Source organism: Dendrobium catenatum, unplaced genomic scaffold, assembly GCF_001605985.2.
Source record: "Dendrobium catenatum unplaced genomic scaffold, ASM160598v2 original_scaffold_101791, whole genome shotgun sequence".
Taxonomy (NCBI): Eukaryota; Viridiplantae; Streptophyta; class Magnoliopsida; order Asparagales; family Orchidaceae; genus Dendrobium; species Dendrobium catenatum.
The window spans coordinates 180,891-203,278 of NW_021420229.1; the positions used below are offsets into that span (position 1 = coordinate 180,891).

The 22,388-nt window shown below is 34.0% G+C and overlaps 1 protein-coding gene across 1 annotated transcript in view; it reads right to left on the bottom strand.

Moving 5' to 3' along the window:
• Positions 1-425: 425 nt before the first annotated feature.
• Positions 426-22,388, bottom strand: part of LOC110105515 (cleavage stimulating factor 64) — a 33,876-nt gene continuing 11,913 nt past the window's right edge. The window contains exons 3-7 of the mRNA XM_020835048.2: positions 12,873-12,911; positions 12,232-12,792; positions 12,044-12,124; positions 1,315-1,497; positions 426-815 (exon numbers count right to left, since the gene is read on the bottom strand). Of these exons, the coding sequence (XP_020690707.1) occupies positions 693-815; positions 1,315-1,497; positions 12,044-12,124; positions 12,232-12,792; positions 12,873-12,911 (987 nt within the window). The 3' untranslated portion in view covers positions 426-692. The remainder of the gene's footprint in view (positions 816-1,314; positions 1,498-12,043; positions 12,125-12,231; positions 12,793-12,872; positions 12,912-22,388) is intronic.

Here is a 22,388-nt window from a genome sequence, read left to right on the forward strand (position 1 = left end):
TTAAAATTGAAATAAATTCATCAAACAGGTAAAGCAAAATCCATCCACACTATACATTAGTTTGTTGAGGTGGACATTGAAATTACTTTAGCTCACAAATGGCTAGTGTTTGGTCGAGAATATCACTAAGATTCATTCTCAATTAATCTCTTAACAGTAAAGACGTGGCACGTGTCCTCTAACCGATGCTTTTATCGCCAAATAGCACCGCAGGTAAATGATTATCATCGGGGCCCTGTAAACCTGGTGGTTTGCTGTCAAATGGCACCACTAAATTACAATTATGGCCAAAGCCCAAAAGCTCCCCAATGCTATCAAACCCAATATGCATTCCCAAAATTCCCTCCAAAACTTAATATGTTAAAACTCAAAAACAACGAGGCCGAGGGGCAAATTTTCAGAGCCCAGATCAAGTATACCACATGTTGAACAGATGAAAATTTAAAGAACATAAGGAAAAGATATCAAATAATTTCAAATCCAAATCAGCAATTTCGTAAATTCTATGCCATCTCTACGAACTACTAACCCATCTGTTAAACTTGCGAGCCAGATCATACATAAAAGGAGTGCAGTAAGATCAGGTTCAAATCACAGAAGAGAAAGCCCCAAACATAAGATCAGCTTTGATAACTACTCTTTGAAGCATTTTTGTTTTAAATCTTTGGTCTCTGAGAACTTCATCATCAGTGCTACCTCAATATTTCCTGAATTTCGAGCACCTGGTTTCTTTGCTCAGGGGGCAGGAGGTTAATTTGTTCGGGTGTGAGCATCAACACTTGCTGAAGTACAGCCTTCTCCATCTCAGGTGATAACTGGACAACACCAAAAAAAAACACAGGTAATCAAATTTGAAGAAGTAGATCAAAATAGAACTAAAATTTGACAATCGCTCAAGATTGAACTGATTTTTAACTCGGATTGAACCAAACGAGTTAAGCGGTGAGCCAAATTTTGGGCTCGATTTGATCATTGAGCTGATTTCAAGACTTGGCAAGAATTCGATCTAGTCGGCTTGAGATAGGCATCAAATATAAAAAATATGTTTTTTTTTAAATTTAATACGTATGTGTTTAAAAGTATATAAGCATTATAAATATAATGGCATGCATATTAAATAATTTTAAAAATTATAAAAATAAATAAATTAATAATTTTTAGCCGACTCAATTGAAATTCAAGGCAACTTGTACTCAGGTTGGTTCAAGCCTAGTAGGCTCAAAATCAAATCAATTTGATGCACAAGCCAGTTTTGAGCCAACTTGTATGGGTTCAAGCTAATTTCCAGCTAACATGGGAATGAGAGAAGGTTACCAGTGGCAAACGAGGTGGCTGACCAACGGGGCCGGTGGCTATCTGGCCAAGGGATGGTGGTGATGGGCCTGCCAATGGGCCAGCATTGGGTTTTTCTGTTAAGCCTGGTATCCAAGGTCCTCTTTCAGCATGCATGAAGGTTCCTGCGGGGTTTCTGTAGTCTGAACTCATTAGTGACCCACCCTGTATGCAATTAAGAGTGCCACAATTTCAACTATAACATTTAAAAAAAAAAACATAGTAGGATCATAGGAATTACTTCCCATTACAAGAATATAGACTTTTAATCTTCAAAAGGAATAATTAAAGAAATTAAAAAAAAAACTAATCAATAGCTCCTTCACATTAGAAAAGCATGGCTTCTGATTCAGATGCATAAGACCGTAGCTTTAGCAGACAATAGCTCAGATATGTCATAAAAACAATTTTAAGGCCCTTTTTTTTTAAACAATTTTAAGACCCTTGAATCTAAGAAAAGGTGAAAATAAAGTGAGAAGAAAATGTTAAAATCTAAACACCCATAAAAAAAATGTTAAAAGCTATTAAAATAAAAGGTTGAAAAGCATTAAAAAGTTGTTTTAAGAAGAAGTAAGAAAGCCATCTCAAAAGAACCCCTAAAATCACTGCATGGATGCGGTGGGTGTCAATCTAGATAATTAAGGCAATCTGATTCTATAGTAATTCTTGTTCTTAGCATGCTTCAGTTTGTTGCCTTATTAATAGTCTACATTAGGGGTGTAAACGAGTCCAGTATTGGTACTATCGAGCTCGGGTCGTCAGTCAGAAAGCCGGCTCGAACTCGAGCTTTGAGCTCAAGTCGAGCTCAAAAGGCGAGCTAGAACTCGAGCTTGTCCCACTATATACGAGCCCGATTCCTGCAGTTTGCACTAGCGTGCCCAAGTTCCACCTTAGGTCCAAATTCAGATCGTCTTCCGCAGGCCCTCCTCGAGCCCATAAACGATATCACGTCTCAGTGTCCGCCAGTCTGCCTCAACCCTCGAGCCAGCATGTCCAGCAGGATTTAAAAAAAAATTATTCATTTCTAATAATTTTCAAATTTTGATAAATAAAATAAAAATTATTAATATTGATTCGAGCCGACTCGCGAGCCGAGCCTCACCAAGCTCGAGCTTGTTTAATAAAGCTCGGCTTGCGAGCCCATAAACGAGTCGAGCTCAAACCGGCTTAGCTCACTTACACCCCTAATCTCCATTATCAAATCTTCAGTTAGTTGCCAGAGATGCAACTCAAAGAGAAACAAAAAAAATATATAGAAAAGGGTCTGCGATGTGACCATACTGCTATTATCATTTTTACCAGCGAAATAAAGGAATGGCAGCCTTACTATTTTTCAAGAAAATAAAGTCACTGGAATTATTCCTATGTTTGTGTCCTGAGAATATATACGAGGGTAGTGAAATTGGCATACAGCAGAATATAAGGAAAATACAATTGGGAGAGATGCTTCTTCTTAAATTTTAAAAACTAAATAAAAGCTTGAAGTGAATTAAAACTTGAAAAAGATAAAGTCGTCATATGCATTTCAAGAACATTGTAAATGACGTTGACAACCAGAAAGACTATACAGTAGTCCGTAATTTGTTGAATGTGTCTTTGAATAAATACCAATCATCACTAGCCTCATTACCCAAACTATTTCGATAAAAAATAGGATTATTTGGATGAGCTATGTGATACGCCTTAGGTTTCACAAATTAGAGTTTGCCCTAATTTTCCTTCAAGATGAAATTTCTCCTCCAAATCCAATAAAAAATTCAACACAAGAGGGATGAGAGGAAGAACAAGAACATTTGCATTCAAAATCCAAGAGAAACAAGATACAATTTGTCCACTTCGAGAAGGACAAGGTCTCCCACTACAAACCCTAGAAAAACAAGAGAAAGAAACTAAGAGGCTAAGAGAAAACTTCAATCTTGCATAACCCTAGAAATCTCCCCCCATTCCTTACTTATAGCAAGCCAAAAGACCAACAAAACCCACTAGTGGGCTGCCCAAAATGAACCGCCCAGCTCAGGGCAAACCCGAGCCAAACCGGTCCAGGATTGGACCGGTTCCGCTCAGCCCAGGCGCTCCGTCGCGTCCCGTGCTCCCCTTCGGCTGGCCGACTCGCGCGACATCCCCCCCCCCTCCGCTGCTTTCGCTGCGCCCGCGGGTCCCGTCCCTTCCTCTGCTGGCGGAAGGCGGATCGCATCACTATGCAAGCAGAAAACTCTTCAACCTCTACTTTTGGAATCCTATAACTTCCCACGCAAGATAAACTTAGAAAGCGCAAGTACCCCCTACCCTACTCATTCAACTTTTCCTTGTTGGAGTTGAGCCTCTTTAGTTAAGTTTTGGTTTACCGCTGCTTTCGCTGCGCCCGCGGGTCCCGTCCCTCCCTCTGCTGGCGGAAGGCGGATCGCATCACTATGCAAGCAGAAAACTCTTCAACCTCTACTTTTGGAATCCTATGACTTCCCACGCAAGATAAACTTAGAAAGCGCAAGTACCCCCTACCCTACTCATTCAACTTTTCCTTGTTGGAGTTGAGCCTCTTTAGTTAAGTTTTGGTTTACAGGACTCTTGCAGATAGTGTGATCCAACGCAAGATTTGCAACTGTTGTGCGGGATTCTTGTAGCTTTCGATCTAAAGTGAGACTTGTGTGACTGTTGTGTGAGATTCTTGCCACCTTTTCACGGTCAAATATTATGATGCCAACTATGGAGGTCAATCCTTCTTTTACCTTTTTGTTTACTATATGGTAAACTTTATTATCATCATGAAATAAATGACTTCCTTAAATCAAGCACTACACATTCTCTCTCCTCTTTTTCGCTTGTGCTTTGGCGAAACATCTTTCCCCTTTTTCCGCTACAGTGCTTCCTCGAGTTTTTAGGGTTTCCATTCCAATCTTCTTGTTTGGCCCAACTTTTCTGCCATCCTAGGGCCTTTTGGCCTTAGGCCCTTCTCATGTGCTGCCATGGCTTCAACATCTAACCCATGGGGTTCTCTTCCGGCGATCTCCAATCGCCAAAATCAGGTTTCTTGGCTTTGTCGGATGGTAAGAAACCTTCTTTCTCTAGATCTTTTAAGGATGTAGTGGCTGGTTTGTCTGATTCTAAGAATGTTGATCTTGCTTTCAAAAAATTATCTATTAAAGGTTTTCTTGCGATTTTGTTTTCCAATGAGGGTGTTGTTCGGCTTGCTGCTCCTTTCCAGTTTACTCTTGTCAGTAAATTTGTTGTGTGTCGTCCGAACTTGGATATTATTCGCAATTTTTTTCATAATCTGAAATTATAGGGTAATTTTTCTATGGGTTTGTTGGATTTAGGCATGTTTCTATACAACTTTCAAACAATCTTGACTATAGTCGTATTTTTTCACAAATATCTTATTATATTAGTAACTGTTAGATGAGGTTGCTGAATTAGACGCCTTATTTCAATATTAAGAAAGAATCTCCTATAGTTCCGACATGGCTCTCTTTTTCTAACCTTTAGCTTCATTTTTTTAACCAGCATGTTCTTCATGCCCTTGGTTCTATTTTTGGTAGACCTTTGCAAACAGAACAAGTATCAACCAACAACCTCTAGATCGAGACCTTCAGTTGCTAGGATCCTCGTTGAAATAGACATAGCCAAAAAGCATCCTAAAGAAGTTTGGCTAAGTTCTGAAAGTCTTGGCTATTTACAAAAGGTGGAGTTTGAGAATATCCCTAACTTTTGTAACCATTGTAGAATTCACGGTCACTCATTCACTGAATGTTGTTGCTCATCCTCAATTGAAAAATAAGCAGAGTGATCCAAAGAATGTTAATCCCAAAGAGATTGGAGTGGAGAAAGTCTGTGAGCCTTCACAGGTTCAGTTCATTACGAAAGAGCATTTAGGTGATGGCAAGGATAATGATTTGGATTTGGAATCAGCTCAGGGGGTCGAGGATTGTTTGGAGCAAATTTGTCACAAACCTATTCAAGTGCAACATCAGATAGATGTGGCCGAAAATTTAGAACCTTAAGACTCTTCTAATGAGACTCCTATTAATAATCTCAATTCGGATCTTTATGATGCTCGGTCGGATAAAGATAAGAAGGAAGATAATAGTAGCCACGAGATATGTAATGATGAATGCAATGATATCAACAATATTAGGGGGGAGGATGTTGAAGAAGGAGAGGTTTTGCCGTTAAATAAGGAGCCTTCTAATAGCAATGATATTAGAGATATTAAATACGAAACCATTTTATCTAAAGCCATCACCGGATTCAAATGAGGGAAAGGATCATTTGAATCAAGGTTTTGTTAAATTTACTACAAAAAATGTAAAAATATCAAGGAAATTCTGGCATCTACTCCTCGGTTTGCCAGATCTTCAAATTTTTCAAAGACTTCTAATGTTTAATTCCCTTATTTGGAATATAAGTGGGGTTAGTGGTTCTGTCTCAAGAGATGGAGTGAGGAATCTGTGTAGAGTTCGTAAGATTTCTATTTTGATTTTAATTGAAACCTTTAATTTATGTTAACAAACTCGATTCTACTCATAGGTTTCTTGGTTTCAACAAGACTTTTGCTAATTGCACTATTAAATTTAGCTTTTTTGATATAGTACTATTAAGATTGACATCATCTAGGATTTTGCTCAGATTTTCCAAAATAGAATTGAATTTCAACAACTTATTTGTTATGGGTCTTATGTGTATGCTTCTTGTAGTAGACAAGGTAGGATCTCTCTTTGGGACAACCTTCATAATTTTTCTATGGCTATTGATAAACCTTAGCTGATTGGTGGGGATTTTAATATAATTTCCAAAGCTAATGAAAGGATTGAGGGTTGTTTGCCTAATGATTTGGCCCCGGATGATTTTAATAGTTTGATATTATAATGTAATTTGCATGATATTGATTTTTCTGGTAATGCTTTGACTTGGAATAGAGGTATTATACGACAAAGATTGGATAGAATTCTTTTTCAGATGAATGGCTTACTAAGTTTCCGTTATCTCATATTGACCATCTGAGTAAAGCCTTATCGGATCATTCTCCTTTATTGCTGAGCATCAACTTAGCTATCCCTCGAATGAAGTCTTATTTTTGTTTCAAAACATGTGGTTGTTGGATGATGATTTTTTCAATGTTTTAGATACTAATTGTTTTGCTCCTTTAAATCCTGATGATAATATTAGAGGAATGCATAGACTTTTTATGAAACTCAAAAGATTCAAACAAAAGCTTAAATGGTGGAAAAAGGTTTGTTTTTAAAATATTTTCGCTAATATTTTGGATGCTGAGATTAAAGTTAATTCTTTAGAAAGGTTCTATATGCTTGATGATTCTTTTGTGAACCTTGTTCAGCTTAATGAAGCTAAAAAGGATCTTTTTAAATTACAAGAAAATGAAGAAGCTGTTTGAAAACAACAAGCTACTTCTAAATTCTTGATTGAAGGTGACAGAAACACTAAATTTTTCACAGTATTGCTAATCACAAAAAGGTTTCTAGCCATATTCATAAAATTACTCATCCTAATGGCATGGTTTTAAATTCTCCTGATATGATTTATGCTTTTGGTGTTGAATATTTTATTAATATTTTTAACAAGGATTTTATTCCTCAATAAGATATTGATAGTTCTCTCATACCCCAGCTGATTGATGAGAATGATAATACTGTCTTAACTGCCAGCCCTTCGAAGGAGGAGATTTGGGACACTATTAATAAAATGAACTCTGATTCTATTGTGGGTCCTGATGGTTTCACTATCAAAATTTTTCAAAAAGTTTGAACATTATTAAAAATGATTTGGAGGCTGTTTTAGATTTTTTTATGAGTAACCCTTATCCCAAGTATTTTTCTAATATTGCTGCTATTGTTCTGGTACCTAAAAGAGAAGGTATTAATTACTGGGATGACTTCAGGCCTATTAGCATATGCTCTTTTTTTAATAAACTGATTTCTAAAATCATTATGGGGAGATTGACTTTGAGGCTTCCTAAAATTATTTCCCTTGGGCAAACTAATTTTGTTAAAGGTCATTCTATTTTCGATAACATTCTTTTGGCTCAAAAATTGGTGCATGATATTCACAAGTCCGTTTATGGTGGTAATATGGTTATTAAGATTGATATTACCAAAGCATATGACAATCTAAATTGGAACTTTCTTTATACTATTCTTGCCCAGTTCAGTTTTAATGAGTTTATTAATCTGGTGAAGAATAGTATTAATAATTTTAATTTTTCTGTTATCATTAATGGGATTAGTCATGGTTTCTTTACTTCTACTCAGGTTGTTAGACAATGAGACCCCTTGTCTCCTGCCCTTTTTATAAATGTTATGGAATATCTTTCCAGAGGTCTGGAGAAGCTTTATATTTTACATCCTTTTCTTAATTTTTGTATCTATAGGGGTTTTCCATACTCTTATCTTAGTTTTGTTAATGATTTCATTACTTTTACTATTTGTTCCATTAAAATGTTGAGTATTCTCTTCAAGTTCCTCTACCAGTTCCAACAATTTAGTGGTTTACAGATTAACAATAACAAAAGTGGCTTTATTACACGTAAGTCCATTTGTTCTCAATGTATTAATAAAATTCATGAAAAATCTTGGTATATCTCACATGTCTTTGCCGATCACTTATTTGGGTACCCCTCTCTACAAGGGTAAGAGAAAATCTCACCTTTTTTATGGGACCATCATGGTTATGCAAAAAAAAAAAAAACTTAAAACTTGGGCTTTCAATTTCTTATCCTTTGGTGGGAGACTTATTTTAATTAAAAGTGTTCTTTCTGTTTTGCCTATTTTTTTATTACATACTTTAAATCCCATTATTTTTGTTTGTAATAGAATTGAGAAGTTAATCAACAAGTTTTGTTGGGGGGGGATTAAAAATGGCAAATCTGCCATTCTCCGAGCTTCTTAGAAGAAGTGTTGTTGTGATTTTGATGAAGGTGAGCTAGGCTGTAAGAATTTGTCTGATGTGACTAAAGATTTTTCCAATAAGCTTTGGTTCAAATTTAGATCTAGTAAAAGCTTATGGGCTAATTTCTTATATAACAAATATTGTGGCAATAATCATCCTCTTTTATGTGTTCCTAAAAAGGGGATTCTTCCATATGGAAAAGGCTTTGTAGCATTAATTGGGAGATGGAGAAATTCTTTCAGTGGGGGTATTGGTGGTGGTGATGTTTTTTTTTTTTTTTGCAAGATCAGTGGATTGGCAATTATTCCAATGATAATATATTAAATACTAGATCTATTTCCCCTTTGTTAATTAAAAGCTTTATTTATGATGGGAAGTGGAATGTCGAGATGTTGAAGGATGTTGTTCCTGATAATATTCTTAACAATATTGTTAATAATCCTCTGCAGGTTGACACGGATGATTGTATCCTTTTTTGCAAAGGCTCATGATGTAATTTTGCTTTTAAAAAAGCTCAGCATTTAATTAAAGATGATAGATAGGCTAACCCTCTTTTTTCGGCTATTTGACATAATTTGATTTTCATTTCTAGCTTATTCTATTCTAACTTGGAGAGTGATTCACAACTTTATTTCTGTTGACAGCATTCTTATTAAAAGAGGTTTTAATGTTGTTTCAAAATGTCAATGTTGTTATCATGTGGAAACTCTTAAACATGTTTTGGTTAATGGGCCTATTGCTATTAAAGTTTGGCTTCATTTTGAAGAGCTTTTTAACTTGAACATTTCTCATGATTACAAATAAATTATTGATATTATTAAAGTTTGGTTTGTTAAGTCTAAAGGTCATATTAGAAATATTCTCCCCAATATTATCATTTGGTACCTTTGGAAAAGTAGAAATGATGTCAAACATGATGGGATAACTATGAATGCGAAGCATATCATCTTTAATATTAAAGAGAAAATCATGTATCTCCATGTTGCTAAGCTCATTAAACATGAGAATTTTAAAGGTTGATTTTTTGTTGTTGTTCATTTTGGTATTCAGAATATTAATTTTGCCAATAGGAGAAGGGAAAGGGTTATCTATTGGTATAAACCTTCTCTTGGTTGGTTCAAGCTTAATATGGATGGGTCCTTTCATGGGAATGTGGCTGGTTGTAGGGGTATTGTGAGAGATCATCTTGGTACAGTGATTAAGGGTTTTACTGGTCTTGTTTATGTTTCCACTGCCTTTATGGCTGAGCTTTATGCACTTAATTATGGCATCAATATGTGTATTAAATTAGGTCTTAATAATATTTGTATTGAGGTTGATGTTATGCTTATTATACACTACATCAATAGCTCTCATTTATTTAATGCTGATAAATTCTATCTGATCAGAAATATTAAACAAGGCTTATCTTATCTAAATTACAATATTTCACTCATCTTGCGTGAAGGTAATATGTGTGCTGATGCTCGTGCTAAAATTGGTTTCACTTCTCTCCAATTCAGCGAATTTCAAGAGGCTCATATCCCTAAAACTATTAAAGGATTGGTGGTCTTGGATAGTACTGGTTTACCTTATCTCAGGACTCATTAATGTGGGGTAGCTCTTTGCAACTGCTTTGGTGGTTTTTGAACTTGGTGGCCATTTGTTTAGTGGCTTGCATGGTTTCTTCTTCCTCGTATAGGGGATTTGGTGAGGGGTCATTTTCATGGCGTGTACTCTATGGCTGTTGTTGTTGGTTTCCTCTTTTTCTCATGACCTGCTTGTTTTCTCATAGGTTATGTTTATTTTGATATCATTATCCTATAATTTCTATACTGACAACTCTATTCTGATGCCTATGCTATATGGTATGCCTCTCGGTTTTTATCCCTTGCAGCTATTCTATTTGCATACCACTAAATTAAGTTGTCAGTCCGTCGTGTTTAGTATTCTGGATGGTATAGTTACAAGCCCTGTTAATGGTTGCTCTTCCGTTTTCCGGTGCAACTCTTTTAAGCAAATTATTGTTGAACTTATAATTGGGATGTTGATTCTTCTTTCCGGCGACAATTTTGAGCTAAAAGTTTATTCAGTGCCTCTTATTTTTTGGGTGCTGGCTGCTAACCGTGCTAGTCAAATTTTTTGCTTTTTCATTGTAATTTTGCTTAGAATGGACCACTGGCTCATAGGTTTTTTTTGGACTTTTTTTGTAGCTCTTTTGAGCAGTAGGGGGGCAAGAGGTCTCTTTAAAGACCCTGTATCTATTTTTGAATATTAACAAGTAGGCCAGTGAGTGGGTTTTAACCCCAAAAAAAAAAAGTGACTTCCTTCATATATGACCAGTTTTTATCAGAGAGATTCATGCCCTCGCAAATCCCACTGAATGGCTCTAAACCCTCAATGATACCATTTGATCACCTATCATCTTCTTTTTAGATATTTGCCTGGCATTTATCCTTCATATCTATTCTCAGGACAAAAAAAAAGAAACACTAAAAAATCCTCTTCATAAAGAGGCTATGAATGCCAAGACGAGTGCTATACTAAGACACCATACGTGGGATTACTTGTTGGCGGGTCTTCGCATTCAAATTTAATCATGATGGATCCATCCATCAATACAAAGCTTGGCTGGTTGCCAAGTATTTACCTAGGTCAATGAGGTAGCCTATATTGCCAACTTCACTCCAGTTTTAAGACTTTACTCCATCAGAACTCTCCTCAATGTGGCCATCAATCAAGATTAGTTAGACTTTGCTACAAATAGATATGATTTCCTATACAGAAGAATGGGGTATGGTTAGGTATATAACTTCTACAAGGATTGTTAGTTGAAATGGAGAATTGTCTATCACATGATAAGAAGAAATCGCAAAGACTTGTGTGTAAATTTAAAAAAATCATAACTAGATCAGCAATAATGCATGTATTTGTGTGTTAAAAAGTAATTAGCATCGTAATTGAGCATGGCATGAATGATAATATTAAAATGAATATGTAACAAAACTATGAAGAATAAATTAAGGAATGATTATATTAGAGGGGCAATTAGAGTGAAAACAATTAGCAAAAATAAATTAAGAATAGACTTGCGTGATTTGATCATGTACAACCAAGGAATATAAAATACATCTTTAGATGAGTAAATAAAATTAGTGTCAAGAAATTAGGAAGTAAACAAAATTAGTGTCAAGAAATTAGGAAGGAGAAGAGGCGAACATAAAATTTGGATAAAAGTTGATCAAAATAATTTCTGAAGAATGGATTTAGCACCTTAGATGGTACTTAGCATGAATAAATGAAAATTGAGAATTTAGAAGGCCAACAATAAATAGTAAGGATACGATGAATTATGATGACAAAAACATTAAATTTCAATAGGAATACTGGTACATTCAAATTTCAGGAAAATGAGTGCTAGTACATGATGTAAATCTTGCTTTTTTTGTTTTCAAAATCCTCACAAACTACATCCCACTTCACAAGAGTCAAGACCATCCAAAATTCCAGATCCATTTCACATGTCATACCCTTATGGTGTTTATGATTCCTAGCACTTGCTATGGAAGGTATACCTCAATATATGAAATAAGAAACTCCAGTGGCCTGTTGATGATAAAGCAAAGATACCTTAAGATAATCATAAAACCCAAAGTATAATAAACAACCTAATTAAGTTATGCTGGCTAAAAAAAAAAAAGAAAGGATTTAAAAAAAGCATGAATCAGTTCTTATAATTTCATGTCAGAAGCTGTAGACCAATATAGAAGATGAGAAAGAATTTTAGTACTATGGCGCATGCCCAATTAAGCATTGAGAAAAGTTACAGTACCTGATAAAACTGCTGAGGTGGTGGCAGATTTGGTAGTGGCGGTTGCCCTTGTGGGAAAGAAGTCGGAGGTAAGCTACCGGACTGAATTTCAGAAGAAAATTATTAATCCGCCTGAATTCATAAATTCTTCAGCATAGAGCTAATTAAACACTTGAAAGACACCAACAAGTCACTGTTGGCTAACTTACATGAAACAAAGGTGGAGACAAAAGATGCTGAGGTGCGCTTGATGGTGGAAAACCAAGGCCGTGTGGCATCTGTGAGGGTAACTGATGTGAGAAAGGTTGCATAGGAGGCCTAGGCTGCTGTGGAAGGGGTGGTTGAAGTGGCTGGTGAAACATTCCAGGAGTCTGTAAAGATGGCTGTGGTTGGCTAGATACCATGGGCACGTGGGATTGAAGCATTGGGAAATGAGAATGAGGATGAGGGGGGTGGGAAAGGTTACGAATCTGAGAAGAATGGGGAGGCAGGCCATGAGGACCACTGAAAAACCCCTTAGCTTGCTGTGCTAAATGTGCAGGACTTGAAATCATTTGCTGAGACTGATAATTCCCTGGTGGTGGAACAGAAGCAGGAGGGATGGAAATGGATGGGTATTGGGGTTGTTGCTGCTTGGCTGGGACTGAAGGTTGTGAATTTTTTTGAACCTGTAATCCAGGTTGAGCTGACAATGGTTGACCAGTCTGAATAATTGTCTTGTGTCCTGCCTGTACTGATTGGGGCAAGATTTGCTGCTGAACATTAGGCATCTACAAAAAAATTCAGAATTAATCTTTTTCTATAAGAAAAACTAAAATAATAGCCAGGCGAAATAAAGTAACGGAATTACCACTTGTGGAGGTTGCACCATTCCAAGCATAATTTGCGCCTAAAAGATGAAGAAGCAATAGATTAGTTAATTTTTCATTTGCAATTAATTACTAGAATTGATCTAGAATCTTTGAAGTATTAAATTACAAATTCCATTTGAAGAAAAGGCTACAAATGAACTTTTAGAAGAGAAAAAAGTTGCCGCAAATATATTGACAAAAATTGTTGAACATGAAGAATTTAAAATTTATAAAAAAAAAAAAAAACACGAGTGGAAAACAATCAAGGGACATTAATTTTTGACATGAGACTAAATCTATGGTTGCCATAATAGCAATAGATTTGTTGGAAAAATAAAAGCTTTGGAATAAAGTAATTAAGGTATTTGTGGTCATGTGTGAACCCAAATCTATATTAAGTTCATGTGAGAACTCCAATCTATATTACAATATTCTGACAGTATACCATGTAAGTTTTATGATAAATCCACACTAACGACAGTGTTGATTCCAAATAGTTATTTTTATCATATCTAAGCTATCACCTATGCTGACTATTTAGAGAAGGAATTTGTACTTTTTTTTTATTATCATAATTCCTAATTATTGAGGATATTTTATTTTCAATATTGTTTGCTTATCTTACTTGTATCTAGGCCCAAATATCCTTATAATAAGATGACAATTATGTTGAGCCGTAGTCTTTCATAATTCTCTCCCTCAAACATGATATTAAAGAGATAAGATCGTCCAAATTTTCTCTTATCACAGTGCTCAGTTTAGCTTGCATTGCTGCCTACCACACACACCAACCTTCATAACACCTATTGCAATATTGTGAGTGTCCTCTCTGTAACACCCAAGGTTGTGAAAATTGGACCGGACAACGAACCGGAAGGAGAGGTTCACGGTTCAACTGATCGAACTGGGGTCGAACCAGATGACGTAATAAATAATAATATTATTAAAAATTAAAAATTTTAATATAATATAATATAAGTATATGAGCATTTAATAATATGTATAAAATTTTAAAATATATAATAAAATTTTATACATATGAATATCATTTAAGAATAATATATTTATTTTAAGAATAATATTTAATACAATATATAAATCTATAATATTAAATTTATTATCATAATATAATATAAATAATTAAATATATGAGCATATTAAGTAATATTTAAATTTAAATATATATATATATATATATAAAAAATTATAAATATAAATATCATTTAAGAATAATATAATTATATATATTATAAGAATAATATTTAATATTAATATAGTAATTTATAATAATAACATTTTATATTATAATTCTATAGTATATATATATATATATATATATAGTAAATTATTAATGCATATTGCCCAAATTTGTAGCCCAACTAAGCCCAAATTTGAAGTCCAACTAGCTCAAATAAGCCCAAATTCACATTCTAAATTATTCATGCAACTTTTTTAATCTCACGCCATAGGAGGAGTTTGAGAATGTTGCTTTGAACCCTTTATAAAGTGTGAAGTACACTCTTTTTGCTAAACAAATTATGTTAGGTATTTAAAATAACTTGCATATAATATGGTGAAATTAATCATCATATTTAATAAAAGTATTTTAAAAAGTTAAAAGAATTTAATAAACTAAATATAATTATTTAAAATTTAATATAAAACAAAATTAATTTTTTTTAAAAACTGGCCTGTTCTTTCCAACCCGGATCGGTTCAGCGGTTCACCGGTTGAACCGTCAATTCAATCCGATTTGATCATGTCTGATGCAGAGCCGGTTCTGTACGCTAGATCGGATCGGCCATCAGACCGGTTCACGGTTGAACCGGTTGAACCAACCGGTCCGGTTGGGTTTTCAAACAGTGGTAACACCACTGTCTGAAATTCAAATAATTGATGTAATTTAAAATGAAAATTGGGTTTAATCTTGATTGAGTTGGTAATTATAAATTTTATAATGCTTCATGTACCCAAAATAAGCTAAGAATTGAAAGGGGGAAGAAAAACCATAATTAGCCATAATCTATGAGGCAAGGACAAGGACACGGGACAACGGCTTTTTTGAAAATATAGGACATGGGTACAACACGGACTGTATCATATTTTTTATATAGGTGTATAGAACTAATGTAATATCATATTAGAAATGACAAATAATAATAACTGAATTGCATGATAACTTGTCTAGCTTATAATATAAAATGTTTAGTACAAAATGTCTAGTTACAACCACGAAACTATAAGCAAATAACCATTTATTACAAATCAAGCATTCAAGCTTCAACACTAGGATTAAGCTTCAGAGGTTTGTTTTGGCCTTCAATATCATCATCATTGAATATCATTGGCTTCCAACTCTGATTCATCAAAAGAAAGATTTGTAATAGTTCATTGGAATATATAATAAAAGTTTATTCTTCTTTGTATCTATTTACTTCTCTAGTTCGCTAGTTCTCTCCAATAACCTTTAATCTAAATCAAAAAGAATGTATCTATTTACTTCTATACTTCTCTAGTTCTCTAGTTTTTCTCCCATAATAAGTTCATTGGATATCATATTAATTAATCTTTATTCTATTAATTTTAAATCTTTTATATTCTAAATATTTCTATATCATTCTAGCTTTTCAACCTATTTAACAAATCCCATCAACTAGAATTACAATAAGGCATGCACATAAAAGTCTTCCAGACATACTCAAAATTCCTCTTTATTCCATATCACTAAAAATTGCAAACGCAGGTCAGGCATAAAGGTTTTTAATAATCATTACTACCTCTAAAAAAAAATAATGATTCATTCTCTAATAATCATGCCTTTTAAAAATCGAAGTGCAAATGTGATGTTTTATTTGATTTAATAAATATAAAAAAATTCAAAAAAAAAAATTTAAATTTTATAATTTAATATAATTTTATCATAAAAAATAGGATACGCGTGTCCAATACATGTCACAGTCGTGTCGAGTTAAATTTAAACATTATTTTAATCGGACACGTGTCTGTGACACGTGTCTGTCGTGTCCGACACATGTCTCTGCCATGTCCGACACGTGTTCAAGCCGTGTCGAGCACGTGTCCATGTCCGACACTGCATTCTCTCTTCAAGAGGTGTGTCGGTGCATCATAGGCCAAAATAGCCTTGGGGCACTACGAAATTGGGAAGGGTGGCGACGCAATATTGAGCTATTTGTTTGAGAGTGAGATTTGAGGTAGCATTGCCGCAATGGGTAGTGGAATAGTGGCACTAGGTAGCGTCACCGAAGTGCTCAACTTCATTTAAGAAGGTCTGGGAGGATCTGAAATATATGATTGCGTGCAACGGCACTCGGAAAGTGAGCACCACGATGCCAAGTAAATATATATATATATATATATATATAATTTGTAAATCTATTTCTCCACCCCTTACCCAGCCAATTGTCGAAGAAGAGAGGAAGGGAGAAAATGGGACAAAGAGTGAATTTGGAGGCCAAAGCTCAGGTAATGTCCGTTGGGCCAATTAAGAATTTTTTAGAGCACGAGGCAGACTTTTGAGCTCATATATATAATTTCAATTCCAACAATTCTATAAAAATATCTAAATTAAAATGTATTCTATTTCTCCACCCCTTACCCAGCCAATTGTCGAAGAAGAGAGGAAGGGAGAAAATGGGACAAAGAGTGAATTTGGAGGCCAAAGCTCAGGTAATGTCCGTTGGGCCAATTAAGAATTTTTTAGAGCACGAGGCAGACTTTTGAGCTCATATATATAATTTCAATTCCAACAATTCTATAAAAATATCTAAATTAAAATATATTTTTTCTCAGGTTTTATGACGTTTTCACCGTATAACTTTAGTATATTATTGAATGCTTTATTATGAATATTTTTGCTATAAAAAGTCCAATTTGTACTAGTTGGATTTTTTATCTGAATTCTGTGTGTATTGAAACAATAAGGCAATTTTAGCTTTCATAATAGTTTCATAAATAACTTAAAATGTTGTTCAAAATATTCCTTTGATATTTTAATTGGAATAGAAAAAATCTAGTGGGTATGCTTTTATATAAACAATATGAATTTCTATAGGCAATTTCCAGTATTCCACGCATCATTATAATTACCTATTGAAGTTATAATTACTTACTATTGCATTCAAATTACATGACACATGACATGACATTGGAGGAGCTCTAAATTCTAAAATATGATAAGTGCACTTTATAAAAAGATAGAAAGACCCTATATGTTATAATCGGTTCAGTTTGGTTTAGTACAAAAATGATTTTTAAGATGGATAAAACTAACCATATGACTGGTTCAAGGTTGAATGGGGCAAACTGACACAACCTAGCTGATTTCCAAAACTATGTTCTTTAGTTATAATGATAAGAAATCTCATCCTATTGACCTTAGTTTTCCATGATAAACTCCATTGATCTAGGACCCATTTAAACTTCAACAAAAAATTTATTATCTTAATTATAGGATTAATAGATAATAAACAACTTATTCAAACCTATTACTCTTTTGAAGTTTAGTATACCTACCCTTTTGGCCTTAATGGCTTCAACTCCTTGCATTAGTGAACTCAAATCCTCATACAAGTCTCTAAATATCCTTAACATGGACCGCAAAGTTTTAAGCTATTTCCTAGGGCTAATTCGCTACCATCAGGGAAAATTAAATAATTCCTAAAACCTCCTTTCCTTGGGTTAGAACTAAGCTAGCTATAGGATAGGACAATTCCATTTGGATTTGTATTAATGATCAACTGAACTCTTCTTATCTTACCCTAGCTCAATCAAACTAAAATTGGTTAAGTAATAGGCTTTCCAAACCTATTGAGCTCAACTAAATTACTTCGAACAAATGTTTAACCACTCTTTAGTCCAATTAGGGTGGTCAATTGAAACTATAACTTCATGAACCTCCAATTAGCCAACTAAATTGATTGATCGGGATCTAATCTTTAAGAATCTTAGCTAACCTTCAAATATGTTTTTCCTTGCTTAAACTAAATGGTTGGTCCATTTGAAACCAAGCTCAAAAGACTAAACTTAAACTAGGCATGGAATAACTTACCTTGTTTGCTGACTTCTAATGATACAATTGACATACCCTGTGCTATCGATAAATCACTCTTAGGAGTATACTAGCCTAGGCCATTTTCCCTATTTGGTCACTTGAACACAAGTTCAAGTAAAGACCAAATCTTTGGAATTAAACTCCATGCTCACTTTAAATTCAAAATAAGTGAATTAGACATATGCTCCAAATTGACTCGCCAACCCCTTGGACCCAAACCCTAACTAGATGAGATCAACCTAGTCTATTTGACCATTGAATTAAATAGGCTACACGAGAGTTAACATTGAAATAATTGGCCTTTCATGTCACATCAAATCTCATGCCTTGACCAATCTCATTAAGGCATTCCCTAGACTAGACCATAACTAACCCGACCTATTTCAGTTGACCAAGTCAACCAATGTGGCCAAATTGGGTCAACTTGAGCTTCATTGAGCTCATTTAGCTCAACCAATCATCCTTATAGTCATGTTGCATGGAAAATTTTCTTTATCTATGTCAAAAATAAAGGCTACACTTAATAAAAAAGAAATTTGAAGAAATGTAGAATCTAATCATAATAGTGCAACTAAATGGCTAATTGTGCAACATAGATCAATAAAGAGGGAGCCACATTCAAAAAACCAAAGTCCAAGTCAAAGGCAAAAAAAAAAATTTAGCATAAGGAAGACCATTTTAAGAAGTAATGCCAGTGAGAAAGAACAACAACCAAGAAATGGTATGCGAATGAGGAGATAATGCAAATGTGAAGGATGACAATTATAAGTTTGATGCCCTAAGAATTACATATTTTAATCCAAACAATGATTGGACCTTGATTATGGATACTTCTACCATATGTGCCCAAATAGGAGTTGGGTCGAGTCACTTAGTGAGAAAAAAGGTAGTATAGTATATCTTGGAAACAATAAGGCTTGTAAGTTTTAAGGTGGAGTCATTCGACTCAAACTCTATGATGGCATGGAGAGATTGCTAAAGAATTATTGAACTTAGAGGAAATATGATTTCTCTTGGTGAATTAGATTGTGGTGGATATAATTTCAAATATGATGGTAGAGCCCAAAAGGTTTGCAACGGCTCTTTGACCATCATGAAGAGCAAGTGTATGAATGGAGGTCTGCAGTGCAAGGTAAAATGGTGATTAGATGATATATTAACATGTCATTTAATCTTGTTAATGAAACAAAGTTGTGGCATCAATGATTAGGAAGTGTAAGCCAAATGGGGCTTGAAGAATTGTACAAGCAATGTTTCTTTGACAATATGAAGCCTTTAGAATTAGATTTTTGTGAATATTATGTGGTGAGAAAATCCAATAAGTTGAAGTTTTTCACTTCAGAACATAAATGTAAAGAAATAGATTATGAGACTTAAGATATTTGGATCCCACAATAAGTGAGTTGCATGGTGGAATAAAGTACTTTCTATCTTTTATTGATGATAATTCAAGAAAATTGTGGGTAGATTTCTTGAAAAAAATTGACTCCTTTAAAAAATTCAAAGAATGGATGACTCTAGTTGCAACTCAAATGAAAATAAAAGTTAAGAAGTTGAGAATTAACAACGGCCTTGAATTTTGCTCAAATCAATTCAAGAAGTATGGAAAAGAACAAAGAGTGGCATGGCATCTCATAGTGTGGTAGACTTCGTAGCAAAATGGTTTAGAAGAATATTACATCAGGACTTTTCTTGAAAGGATGGCATGCATATTCAATAATGCAAGTCTACTGAAGACATTATGTGTAATAGTAGTCAGCACAACCACCTATTTAATTAATAGGTGTCCTTCATCAACTATAGAGTTCAAGATCCCAAAAGAATGCTGGAGTGGCCAACCAGGGGACTACAACAGGCTTAAGATTTTTGGTTGTACTGCTTATGCTCATATGAGGCTGAACAAATTAGAATGAGGGGGCCTTCCAATGTATTTTTATTGGATATCCTAACCATATAATTAATTTGTGGCGTTTGAAAGTAGGTCAAACTAAATGTTTGATAAGTTGGGATATTTTTAATAAATAATAAACTGCATATTTAGTTTCAAGAACTTTGGCTCAAAGCAAGAACGATGATGCAAATTATAAGTTGGAAATTGAGATGCAGTAGTAAAAAAATCATGACATTCTTAAAGGAAATTATTAATAACTAATAGAGTCTGGATCTAAAGAGCCTAGGCAAGAAACTACAAAACAACTGCAAAAAATGGCATTTGGCTTGGCAGTGGATAAATCTAAGCATAAGGTTCAACTACCACAAAGGTATGGGCAAGTAGATAACATTTCTTATGCATTTGTAACTAATGTTCTATCAAATGATGAACCTAATTTCTATTAAAAAACCATATAAGGTGCAGAAGGAACTAAATGCTAGCAAGCTATGAATGAAGAGATTATATCTCTTAAGAAGATCAATACTTAGAGTTAGTAGAAAAGCCAAGAAATAAGAAGATTGCCAACTACAAATTATTGTTCAAAGAGAATGATGGAATCCATGGAGCATAATAGCCAAGATTCAGCTAGGCTTGTAGTAAGGAAGTCTACACAAGAAGAGTGTAAGCTATGCCAACATTTTCTATTTACTGACAAGGCATGCTTCCATGAGTGTTTTTCTTGCTATGGTCATACATCTTGGCATGCGTCCTAAGCAAATAGATCATAAAACCACATTCTTGCATGAGGAAATGAAGGAAACTATTTACATGAATCAGCCTTAAAAATTTGTTACAATTGGAACTACAAATCAAGTATATTTGTCAAATGATCCTTATATATATATATATATTTTTTTTAATTTTTTTTTTTTTTTAAGCACTATATACCTTTTGTTTAATATTGATGATATGCTACTTGCAAATGCTAGCTAAGAAGAAATCACAAACTTCAAGGCTTTGCTTACGATGGAGTTTAAGATGAATCATCTTGGTCTCACCTAGAAGATTCTTATAATGAAGATCATCATAGAGGATGAAAGGCAAGAATTGTTCTAGTTTCCAGGCTCATTCTTAAAAAAAATGTGAACAAGTATAGGATGTTATCTTCTAAACTAGTTTCTATACCCATATTCCCTATCAAAATGTTGTGGTAGTACCAAGTATGCTTTATAATGTTACAATATATATAGCCTTGAACCACAAAAGCAATTCATTAATTAAAGAGAAAATCATCCATCGGGATATAAAATACAGTTTTATCATGTGTCAACACCCCCTTCCTCTCTCTCCACACCATATGAGAATTCTAAGGCCCTCTTTCTTTCTCTTCACGAATATTACCCAATTCTCAAAAAAGAAGAAGATTATCTGCAACAACCATCACTAAATTGACTTTAAAAATAATCTTCTACATCAATTGTTATCACTACCAAATTTCATAAAACTAATTCTAGCTAAATCATAGCCATAGATATCCATTCCATCTCTTAACACATTCTATACCACCTCAAAATTCCCAAAAAGAAAGGGAAAAAAAATAAAAACCATACATTAGTATTAACCCTAACCCTAATCCTAAATTTAAGCCATATGAATTCCTTTATAAACTAGCATGGCATTGTTTAAAAAAAAGTTTATCTTGTGAAAAATACAAAGATAATGCTTAGGAGTTATACGGGGCATATTCAAACTCATTCAAGGAAGTGCAAACTCTCCTAATTTAATTTGGATTTATGTACCTAAAATGATCAAAAGCTTCATCAATCTCATAAATATCAGAAATATCAAAAGTATCATGCATATGATTAAATATCGTCTAACAAAAACACATATAATGATAGCTCTTATTTCATCAATATAATAATATTTCATATGGGCACAAAAATATAATGAGTCATATTACAATCATGATTATAATTCCCCAACATCAGCAATACAAAAGAAATAAAAAATCAACTTTTAGAAATAACAATTTTTGTACATATGATCAGAATCAATCATCCTAATTTACATGATCAGAATCAATCATCCTAATTTAATCAATCACGCTGTAAATCTCATGAGTTGACTTGCAAAGAATTAAGAGGTGAAAATTTATTTGCATAGATGTTATCATCATTTGTACAAATCATTTAAAAACTTTGTATATATTGTCTCATCCATCCAAGGTCATATCAATATGAAGAGTGATAATATCATACACAAATTTCATAAATTCTAAAGGTTCAAAAATACGTATTAATTCCAAAAGCTCAAGCACTATCTGATGCGGACATCGGTACGAAAATTTGGCGCATCTATCACAGGAGGCGTCGTAAATTGCCGGGTATCATTTAAACCTTTAATTATGATTTATTTTTCTGAATTTTAGTTCTAAATTAATGTATTTCTTGTTTTACCCTTAGGATAGTTTATTTGAGTGTTGTGGCTCAAGGGGCAATTTTGTAATTTCGATTTTTCTCATATTGTGGCCTATAAATAAGGGCCTTAAGCTATTGTATGATGATGGTT